This window comes from Ammospiza caudacuta, chromosome 1, assembly GCF_027887145.1.
Source record: "Ammospiza caudacuta isolate bAmmCau1 chromosome 1, bAmmCau1.pri, whole genome shotgun sequence".
NCBI classification, from domain to species: Eukaryota; Metazoa; Chordata; class Aves; order Passeriformes; family Passerellidae; genus Ammospiza; species Ammospiza caudacuta.
The window spans coordinates 142,960,061-142,971,328 of record NC_080593.1 but is presented as its reverse complement, the minus strand read 5'-3'; the positions used below and the strand labels follow the sequence as shown (position 1 = coordinate 142,971,328).

Sequence of the window (11,268 nt, the reverse complement as noted above, 5' to 3'; positions counted from 1 at the left end):
CACGAGCAGAGCAGGCAGGCTCACAGAGCTCTCGGCCGTGCCTGAGTCTTGGCATCCTGAGGGAGGTCTGGGATCAGTGCTCGCTTTGCTGCGTCCCCGTTTCCCACGGCACACTGTAGGGTCTTCTGGGAAAGCCTGTCGTGGAAAGCCTGAAATTTCACAGAATCACAGACTTTTTAGGGTTGGAAAGGAGCTCTGGAGATCATCTAGTCCAACCCCCTGCCAAGGCAGGGTCACTTAGAGCAGGTTCAGATCTTCTGTTTTGAGACAGAAGTGAAAATGGGAAAGTTACCAAAGCACATTCCCACTCCCTCTATGCAGAGCCACCAGGACGAGACGCTGACAGCGTACCGCCACAATCACGCGGTTATTGTACCAAGGCGCGGGGCTGGAGCTGAGCTCGTTGCTGGAAGCGCTTCCCTTTCGGCGAGCGGTAACCGAGCTCCTCCCCCTGCGCCGAGCGGGGCCGGCGGCAGCGGCGGCGGCGGCGATGGAGCCGGTGCTGGGCCCGGAGTTCGAGGATTCCCTGTTCGCGCCCAGCCGGGAGCGCCGGGAGGGCGGCGGGGACGGGGCTGCGTGCGGGGCCAGGCGCTGCGAGCCCGGCGTGAGGAGACGGGGCGGCGGGAGGGCTGGTCGTGACGGCTCTGTGTGTGTGCGTGCTCTGTGTGCCCTCAGTGGTTCCGTGGCCCCTCACGGCTCTGTGTGCTCTCTGTGTGCTCTGTCTGTGCCCGCAGTGGTTCCGTGGCCCCTCACGGCTCTGTGTGCTCTCTGTGTGCTCTGTTTGTGCCCTCAGTGGTTCCGTGGCCCCTCACGGCTCTGTGTGCTCTGTCTGTGCCCGCAGTGGTTCCCTGGCCCCTCACGGCTCTCTGTGTGCTCTGTTTGTGCCCGCAGTGGTTCCGCGGCCCTCACGGCATTCTGTGTGCTCTGTTTGTGCCCACAGTGGTTCCACAGCGCGGCTGACGCCGGGGAAGGCGCCGGCGGGATCACGAGCCGCAAGTTCCGGGCTGACTGGGCGTTCCGGCAGCGGGACTTCGAGGTATTTGCAGGGCTCGCAGGGGCCGCGGAAGTTGTGGGCACATAGAGTGGGGCGGTCCTGCAGTCCCCGATGCGCTGCGCCAGGGTGAACGTGCACTATGTACCGCGGCCTGCGGGTCTGGCGGCCGTGCCGCGGTTAATCCCGTTCCAGGTTCGTGCTGACCGGGCAGGGCCGGGCCGCGGAGCGGATCTGCGTTCTGCCATGACCCATCCGGCAGTCAGCCTGCGGCGAACCGGCCAGGAGCGCGGCGCTGCCCCGGAACTGATGGCCGGCAGGCGGGCGCAGCGCAGCGGCTCCGCCGGAGCAGAGCGGTGTCAGGCCGTGCTCGGAGTCGGGCGTGTGGGTGTCTGAGCGCCGAACGGCGATAATGCCGTGTCCCACGAAGGCGCTCAGATCGCTGGCACCGCGTGGCTGCGGCTCATCTTCCTCAGAGCTCCCCCCGCTGTCAGAGCAAAGCTGCGGTGGCCCTCGGGATCTTGCCGGTAGCGGAGCTGCCTCTGCGTGCCCTGTGCCAGGTCCTGTGCCAGGTCCCTGCCGCCCCCGCTCCCCCCGAGGGCCGCTGTAGCTCTGCCCGTGTCTGTCCCTTTGCCCGCTTGCCCCGGAGGGCCCCTGTAGCTCTGCCCGTTCTGTTCCTGCCCGCAGTGGTTCCAGACCCCTCCTCTGTGTATGCCCTGACCCGCATTCCTCACCAGCGGTGCTCTCCTGCCTTCTGCAGTCCTAGTTGCAGGATCTAACCTTTCATTACCGTGTTTCCTGGTTGAAGTCAGCATCTCCAGGCCTTGTTTCAGGTGTTGCCTCTTCTTCCAGCCTCTGGTTTGCATTCCAGGCTCCCTGATTTCAAAGCCCTCCAGCTGACTTCTGACTCTACTCCTTTTGCCTCGCCCATTGGATTTGTAGATCTTTTTGTACCTCAGTTGGCAGTGATCCTAATGTTATTTCAGCACTACTGCAGCCCTGTGTATACCTGACAGATATTTTCTAGTCTCAGCTGAGATGCCCTAAAGGGATTCATAAAAGGATGCTGATAGCAGAGCTGCCTCAGGCTGTGGTCAGACTAGCTGATAAACAGAACAGACCATTGCTTCCTAACTCTTTTCTGTTGTAGTGACTCATGTTAGAAATATTTTCAGTTTTATTGCTAACCTAGATCACTGGTAGACCAAGAACCAGAGCTTGACTGCACATAAAATTACTGATTTGGGAGCATTGATCTTAGAAAGGGGCTGGAAATATGTAAATAGGGATAGTAATCTCTTTTCTAATCATCAGTTTTTTACTTCAGGATAGGCCACTTGATAGGAAATGTCAAGGACAGCAGTGATCTAGGATATAGATGACTGTAGAATCTGCTTGGGATTCATAATTCCTGAACCTTAGCAGGTTCTATCCCTTTGTCACATAGCAAGGCAAACAGGGCTGTCCTCAGCCCTGTGATCCATTTTCACCAGTGGCTGCTGCATGCACTGGACAGAGGGGAGCTCCCTCTTTTGCTTAAGAATGGATGTGAGCTCAGCATCAGGAAAGAAAAATATTCCAGCCGTTTTGCTAGGAAGTATTTAGGGTATTTAGAAGCTCTTTCTGTTAGAACCAATAAAGTTTGCAAGGAATAATTAAATACTCATTTTGAGAGATGGGAGAATGAGCATTGCTCTTTAGTCTTCTCTCTAAGCACTTACACAAAGGGAGAGAAATCAAGATTCCAGACTTAGCTTCACTGAATACTTAATTTAATGTATTTAAATGTTAATTGGAGTCCTGGTGAGTGCCCTGAGTATTAAGCTGCAGAAGTATTGCTCATTCTTGCCTTTTTCCTTAGCCCAATGAATATTTATTCCAAGTACATTAAAACCAGCCTACAGGAACAATGGAGATTCACCTTCCTTGTGGTATTCTCTGATTTACTGATTATTTGAGGTGAGGTCCTTGCAGGTTCAGACCTTCCCATGGAGAATGTCATGGTGTTGAAAGAAAGCCCCACAGATGTAGGATGAGCACTCAGGTCACTGAGCTGGGGGAAAGGACCCCTTGTGTCACTTATTACCCAGGGCAGCAGATGATCCCTTCTGGATCAGGGGAGGTGGGAGAGAGGTGGACAAGAGGATTCCCAGCTGTGTGGTGAATCCTGCCTGCCCTGAGTTAGGACTGAGGCTGCTCATCCCCATCTGGCCTTGGCTGTGTGCTGCTGGGGCCTTGTCTCTGGCTCACACAGGTGGTGCCTGAGTCTGGAGAAATGCAAATGTGGACTTCAGGTTCTGAGTTCCCTTTGTGACTGTATTCCTAAAGAAAATGTGCTGTCAGGCTTGTTTTTAAATGCAAATCTCCCCTGTTTTGTTGGCCTTTCTTCCTGTCCCGCCCCTAGAAAGCCCTGTGTGAGTACTCACACTGCCTGCTGCTCTTACCTGCCAGCAACATTGCAATGAGGCGCGATGTCCAGGAGGGCCAGGCTCGCTGCTTATCTCGCCTCGGGAGGCACAAGGAGGCTCTGGATATTGCAGAAAAGATGGTAAATAGTGCAGTCTTTCTTTTAGGCTTTGAACATGAAAACATTGCCAGTAGTTCTTTTATACAAACCATTTTCTGGAAAAATAATTTTCATGTGTATAATCCTTCAGGATGTTCAGTGCTCAGAGTATTTGGTAAACAGAGGGTAACTGTCACTGCAGATATAATCACTCTTTAGAAACTGGAACACCCTGTACCACAATGAGCTCCCTGTGCAGGGAAACTGGTAGTCCTGGAAGGGACTAAATATCATGCTCTGCCAGGCAGAATTAATGCAATGTAATAGGAATTATAAAAAAGGGAATAAATGAGTGCTTAAATCTTTCCACTATACAAGTGACAGTTCAAAACTCCCTTTTATTTCCATATACTTGCTGCCAAACTGCCACCAAGAAGAGTATCCAACCACAAATTGAGTTTTTCCCACAAAGGAAAAAGTCCAGAGGCTCTGAACTCTGCTAGAATATTACTGATGATTTTTATTTTATGTAAAAGATATTTATGCTGCAAAGAAAGGCAGCTGTAGAACACTCTGAAGGCACATAAACAAATGACAGCATTTAGGACCTTGTTGCCTCTCAGACTGGGACAAGGCACCTGGAGGGAATGCTGTCAGCTTGATTGTGCAAGATCTGTATCACTGTATCATTTTAAATTAAAAGCACCGTTTTGTACAATTTAAAAATTACCTTGTGATATTTGTATGTCATTATTCAGGGAGACATTTTCTTAGGCTCTGAAGCATGATTCTGTTCTTCTCCTGGTTTTAATCTGTGATCTTTGTTTCTAGAGAAACAGCGCCACTAACACAGATCACTTAACCACGGTTCTCAACCTGCAGCTTTCCATTTACCAGCGGCTGGAAAACGTAGAAAAAAAGATGATGTGTGTGCAGCAGCTGATCTGCTTACATCCTTTCAATCCCTGGTTCTGGAAGTTACTTGCTGAAGCTTATATGAGCCTTCTACAGAATTTGTCTCCATTGGTCATTACAGAAGCAAGCCTAAATCAGTCTGAAGAGGTTTGTGTAAGTAATGGCTGTTTCCAGACATTGACTGGCAGAGAGATTGATCTGCAGCCTCACAGATCAGAGGGCCAGCAGGAAGGCCCTTGGCTCAGCCCTGCTGCAGAAACAAAGGGGGAGAATGCAGTGACTTGTCCCAGCAGCCAAGTAGTGAAAGAATTCCTCTGCACTTCAGGAGAAATGGAATGGACAGACAGGGAGAAATGTGCAGGCTCCAAGGCCTGGAAGCAGAGCATGTTAAAGAAAGTTGGGATAAAAGCATGTGCCTCGTTTATCAGAGCAAGGTAACTCTATGTGTTCTTAGAATAATGTTAATTTCTCTCAGTCAAGAACAATGTAAAGCATATTTTTCCCGGGTTTTGTTTTCAGTTTGCATTTTCAATTTAAGTGTTTGTTTCAACACTAACTTAGAAGCACCCTACTGTTGCTTCAGATCTAAAATGCAAAATCTGCTTAGTGTGGTGGCTGTGAAGAGACTGAATCTGAGTGGAAAGAGTAAACCAGTGTCACCCGCAGCTGACAAGTAAAGAGTTTTTAATGAGCTTATAAATCTCTTCAAGTAATTATATACAAAAGGGTCTGTTCTTCAACAAATGCTCCTGCTAGACCATTGCTGTTCCCTGGTCTGGTGTTAAAGATTCAGAAGCAGAAGTGCCCAAAGGGAAGGCATAGCCAGTCTTCCTTCTGTGAGTGCCACCTGTCTTATTTGCTTGAAGCCTCATTCTTGAGTGAAAATGTATTTTATAATGATACCCCAAACTGCATAATGGATGAGGCTGGAAAATGAACTCTGTGACAACTGATTGACAGGGCTGCATTAAAATGTTCTTTCCTTTTCTTTTCCCTCTTCCTAAAACTCTTGTGTGCAGCAAAAATCCCCAAAACAGAATCTTTCAAAGAGATAATTAGGAACTGGTTTTGTTAAAATAATCTTGGATGTTTTTTCCCCCTCTTGCCTCACAGTAATGTATCAGTCATTGAATGTTTTTAAAGGCATCTTATGAATGTCCAGAAATGTTTACAGAGAACACTTTATAACTGCCCTGCTGGGGCAAGATTTAAGAAATGAAATAAGCCCAAATAGCAGCTTTTAACTGTACTCCAGACTAAGAGATGAAGACTTTAATTGTGACTTGGAAGAAGTTCATTGATTTAGCTCTGATACTGAATATTGAAGGTACATTTATATTAATAATTTGTGTAGCTTGTTTCAGTGTGTGTGGTTCAGAATGAGATAGTTCTAAATGGTGGCATTTCCTTGCTTGGCTGCACAGTTTCACAGAGTGTTCCTGTGCTTTGTATTTGCAAATACACAGGATAAGCTTCTCCCCTGCCCAAGGCTTATGCAGGTTGTCTAATATTTTCAGGTCTGTTGGATTTTAAGTGGGATCTAGATTTGTATAAATGTATCTGCAGGATAAATTGCACCTGGAAAAGGGATGTTAGCATTGATTTTTGTAGGAAATAAGGTTCTCTGTTGATACATCATGAATAATTGACTCTCATAGTTTTGAAAAAAAAATAGAGTATTTTTTTGCTTAATTTTCTTTGAAACTTCTTTTTTTTTAATACTACATTGATGCAAATTTTGAAACAAAAATACTTTATAAATTAAAAATATGTTCCATTTTTGCTTGGAACCAACCCACCATCTGAAAATTCAGTGAAGTTTTAACTGAGAAAATCACATTTGTAAATTTTGATGTTTATAGTGTTCAAATGAAAGTTTTCATCTCAGTTCTTGAGTCTTCCTTAAAAATGCACACCATTATTATAACACCAGCTTCACTTAACTTCAGTAAATGGGATAAAAAAGTTTGTTGTTTTTCTTTTTTGCATAAAGCTTGAATTAAACACATTTTCAGCAACAACACTGCTAAGTTCTAATGGTCCCTTGGTTAAATATTGTGGAATGACAGAATTCCAGGTTGGAAGGGACCTCAAGGGTCATCCTTTCCTGGCAAAAGCATGATGTAGGCAGGATGGCCCAGCATCCAGTCGAGCTGAATCTTAAAATGTCCAACACTGGGAAATGCACAACTTTCTTGAGGAGATTATTCCAATGACTGATCTCATTGTAGAATACTTTCCTCTTGTGTCCAGTTGGAATCTGCCCAGAATTAACATTTTTACCTACTGTCCTTCATCTTCTCCATGTGGTTCCCTGTATAAAGGGAGTCTCCATCTTTTTTATAGCTGCCCTTTAAATACTGAAACATGGTGAGGAGGTCTTCCCTAAGCCTTCTTTCCTCAAGTCTGGCCAAACCCAGTTCTCTCAGCCTGTCCAAATGGCAGGCTTCCCAGGCCTTTGATCACTTTTGTGACCCTGCTCTAGACCCTGATAAATTCTCTAAAACTGATTTTTATCTCTGCAGTAATGCCCGTTGTGAATTTCAGTGAGTTCACAGGAGATAGTGCAATATGTCTCAGAGTTCCTGAAGTGTAAAATAAGCATAAGACCTTTAAATATGTCTGAGAGTGGATTTGAGACAAATGCAGAGATACCTGGGTATTTCCTCTGCTGACCTGTTTTGCAGTCCTTGTCTGAGGAGGACTCTGGATCTGCCACTGTTCTTGCTGGTCCAGCAGGTGGTGACAGGACCCTGTGTGACATAAACCCCTCTTGTGGGCAGAGTGTGTAACCTTCAGCAGGTCATGGTTGTGACTTCTGGGGCACTGCCTGGAACATAAAACTGGTGACTGCTTTTAGAAAATAATCCAGGATTGGCCTGGGTGGGAGGATGTTTGATATTTGCCCAAACCCTCACATTTGTAGCTTTTCAGGTTCCATAGGCACAAATGTGCTGCTGTCTTGTAAGGACATGATGCCTCACAGGTGCCAGGCTCACTTTGGAATGGTGTGATGAATATAACAGAAATGTTATAAAAATGTTATAACAGAAATGTTTGCATAGAGCAACCAGAGCTATTGGCACATTGTTTTTCAAAAATACTTCTCAGTGGTTCTATAGCACAGATATACAATATCCATGGTAGACTGATACACATGTATTGACTTCTTTGCAGTAGGCAAAAGTCAGGAAGAAGAACTGTTTTAAAGTGTTAATTAAAGTATTAACCATTTTGGTTGTTTTTAGGTGTGCTGACTTACTCTTTTTCCAGCTGTGCCGATTTTTAACTGTCTTTCTCATTGCAGGCTTTTACTTCAGCTTACCCAGTCACAACAGCTGTCCTTTGTGCTAGAGAATAACAGAAAATGTCAGAAAGAAATTGATGACAAAGTGGCTCTCCTTGGTTTTGATGAAAGCTCCTTGCTGTTGATGACCAAAGTAAGAGGATGTTTCATTGTGTGCAGGGTCTGAGTTCTCTGTGTGGGCTGGTTGTGCCCAAAGCATGACACTCCCCTGAGCTCACTACAGGAATACAGGAATGAGCTGGGGCAGCTGCAGGCAGGGTGTTACCTGAGCTGACAGAGGTGCCTGTGCTGCCCTGGCCTTTGTCACACAGGTGGGTCTCTGATCTGCTGAGATTCTCCTTTCAGGAATGTGCAGTGTTGCTCAGTTTCTCATTGGACTTGTATTTGCAGATGCGTCAGCACTGTGCATTTCCTGGGAGTTACATTTTATCTCAGGAGTTTTTCATGCCCCAAAGTGAATCACTAGTTTGAAATGGAAGTGCAGATTACTTTGATGGCCACAGCAGTATTTAACACTTGCATAAATAGCACTAAGTATTTCCAGAAAAAATCCAGAGACTTTCTTTTGCATTTTTTAGTTTTGTTTAATGTACTAGTTTTAAAAAAATAACAGAGGAGAGCAATATTGCATTTAATCTCTTCACAGAGATTTAACATTTTTAGTGCTATTTAAAGAGCTTCTGACTTTTATCATTAGGATCAAAATAAAGCCAGCTAGATTCTTTCTAACTTTGCTGTCAGCATTACAGCTTTAGGCTAGTGACAGCCAAGCCACGGCTGGGCTGCAGGCAGTCAGGGATGGCATCCATGAGAGGGCAGTAGCGCACAGGCTAGCTCAGGGTTGGGAAAGGCTGGAAAAACAAACTTCTCTCCTTGCTTCCCGTGCTCGGACGTGCCCCAGGAGCAGCTCAGTGTTGATGCTGATGCAAGGTGAGCACTGAATGCAGAGCTGCTTGAGATTTCTGCTGCTGTTCAGAGTGAAACCCCCCTGTGCAAGTGCAGCCTGAGCTGGAGGGGATGTGCAGGGCTGAGCTTTGGTCTCAGCTCTCCCTGAACACAGAATGCCAAGGCAGGCACCTTCACCATGGCTTGGAAACTTCTGCAGGATGGTGGGTGGTTCATGTGACAAGGCCTTTGCCTGTAAAGATCTCTTATTAATGCCATGTTTGATATGATAATACCATGTTAAGTATTTCTCTGCAAGTTATTTTCTTGATTCCCTTCTTTCTTACTCTTTTTGCAGGCTATGGGGCAGGATCTTATACCAGAAAAGTTAAAAGAGGAGTTTCAGGGTGAGGTAAAATGCATAGGCCCTTCAGCACTGTCATCACTGGTAACTGCTTCAGTCATGGAATTTGAAATCAAATGGTTTGGTAATCTCCAAGATGATTTATGTCACTTTGATGGACAATTTTATTCAGACATTTATCTCCCACCTTTGGTAACATAGATATTTTGTTGTATTTATTCTTGTATCTCCAAATTATTATGGCATGATACATGCAATAAAGTTCATTTTACATTTTTTAAGAATTCTTACCATATTTCTTTTTAGATATAGATCTCTGTATTTAAACTCTTAACCTTTCATCCTTTTCTTTGTTCACTGATTTATTTGTATTTAAAATTATAAGGAATACAGTGTAAAATTAAGATTTCAGAGGTAGCTTTCCATCATAATCCTCACCAATTTGTGCTTGAAGTGTGTGTGTGATTGTCTGGAGGCCTGCAATGCTGGTAGGATGGAAGCTTCCTTTCTCATGTCCAATTTGAAAGTTTCTTGATATCAAATTTGATGTTGTTGCATTTAGAGCCATGGAATCAGCCACTTTCTTAAGTAATTATTTTAGTATTTCTTAATTAATGTTATAGTGATTTCCTGTTCAGAGACAGATTGCTAGAAATCTCAAATATATTTCTGCTAAGAAATAACATTAATTCCATATCTTTTAGGAAGGAAATCTAAGTCATAAATATTTAACTAAAAACTAGGAGATTTTCTCCTTTTGAAGCCAAGTGTTTGTTGCAGGCATCAAACACGTCATAGTCTTGTGTTCAGTGCTTAGACAAGGAGAAAAACTGACAAGGTTGTTTATATGTACTGAGGAGTGTTTAGTCAGATCATATCCTTTGTAAAAGCCTGCAAGGAAGATCTTTGCTGTGAAAACTGGCAGTGTTGTTTCTGCCTCATCCAGCTCCGTCTGTTGTGCTTTCAGTTGTCAGTGACAACACTTTGCTTTGCTTTCTCAAGCACTGCTGCTGTGCTTTGGGCACCTAGAAGAGGGCAAAGATCCTCCTGTAGTTTCTTTCACTTGAAACAGTTTATATTTCAGACATACACGGTGTGCTCTTCCTCCATCTTCTCTTTAACTTCTCTTAAACTTAATTTTTCTGTAAAAGTGTTCTATAATGAATGTAATTTAAAACTGGGAGTGCCTTAGACGTACTTTTCTGTCCATTTTCTTCATGTGTTCCTGTATTTTCTTTCTGGAGTACTAAAGAGTGCCAAAACCTTAAATAATTCACAAATGAATGATGATTCACCATGTGTGAATTGTATCTGCTACTTTTGGATGAATTTCAAAGCTTTAAGATACTGATTAGGGAACCTATCACGAGTCATAGAATGGTTTGGATTGGAAAGATATTAAAGGTCATCCAGTTCCAACCCCACTGCCACAGGCAGGAACACCTCCCACTAAACCTCTCTGTTCTGGTGTCTCACCATTCTCACAGCAAGGAATTTCTTTCTAATATCTAAACTAAATCTGCCCTCCTTAAGCTTGAATCCATTCCCCCTTGCCCTGTGACTACAGGCCCTTGTAAAAAGTCCCTCTCTAGCTCTCTTGTATCCCCCTTTATGTACAGGAAAGCCCCAGTGAGATCTCCCCAGAGCCTTCTCCAGGCAGCAGAGCCACCTGTCTCAGCCTTTCCTCATAGGAGAGGGGCTCCATCCCTCTGAACATCTTTGTGGCCTCCTCTGGACTGACTTCAGCAGGGCCATGTCCTTCCTGTGCTGGGGACCCCTGAGCTGGGTGCAGCACTGCAGGTGGGGTCTCAGCAGAGCAGAGCAGAGCAGAGAGGCAGAATCCCCTCCCTCACCCTGCTGCCCACAGGGCTTTAGGTGCAGCCCAGGACAGGTTTGGCTCTCTGGGCTGCATTGCTGGGTTATTACAGTGACCTGATGAGGTCTTCCAGGGTGAGAGAAATGGATGAGAATCTTGTTTGATGATCAGAAGGCTAGATTTATTGATATATGATATATAATACATTATAACTATACTAAAAAGAATAAAGAGAGATGTTGCAGAGGCTGCTAACCTAAGAATAGAATAGAAAAGAATGAATAACAAAGTTCTGTGTCCAGGGAATCTGTCCCCGAGCTTGCTCCTGTGATTGGCCCTTAATTGTAAACACGGAACATGAGCCAATCACAGGGGCACCTGCTACATTCCACACCAGCCGATAACAATTGTTTACATTCTTCTTCTGGGGCCTCAGCTTCCCAGAAGATGAACAAATCCCAAAGAAAGGATTTCTGTGAAAAAA

General features: G+C 45.2%; 1 protein-coding gene across 1 annotated transcript; it reads left to right on the top strand.

The window, feature by feature from the left end:
* Window positions 1-490: 490 nt before the first annotated feature.
* C1H8orf76 (chromosome 1 C8orf76 homolog) lies at window positions 491-9,252 on the top strand. Its single transcript, XM_058815486.1, has 6 exons — window positions 491-604; window positions 941-1,036; window positions 3,396-3,539; window positions 4,329-4,846; window positions 7,720-7,852; window positions 8,963-9,252. Exons 1-6 carry the CDS (start codon window positions 491-493, stop codon window positions 9,167-9,169), a joined length of 1,212 nt encoding a protein of 403 aa, XP_058671469.1. The 3' UTR covers window positions 9,170-9,252.
* Window positions 9,253-11,268: the final 2,016 nt, after the last annotated feature.

Excerpts from the sequence above, each read along its gene's own strand:
- C1H8orf76 (XM_058815486.1), top strand. The coding sequence starts at position 491 with ATGGAGCCGGTGCTGGGCCCGGAGTTCGAGGATTCCCTGTTCGCGCCC. Across the intron at positions 1,037-3,395 it reads TCCGGCAGCGGGACTTCGAG|AAAGCCCTGTGTGAGTACTC; the intron begins GTATTTGCAGGG and ends TCCCGCCCCTAG. Across the intron at positions 3,540-4,328 it reads TGGATATTGCAGAAAAGATG|AGAAACAGCGCCACTAACAC; the intron begins GTAAATAGTGCA and ends CTTTGTTTCTAG.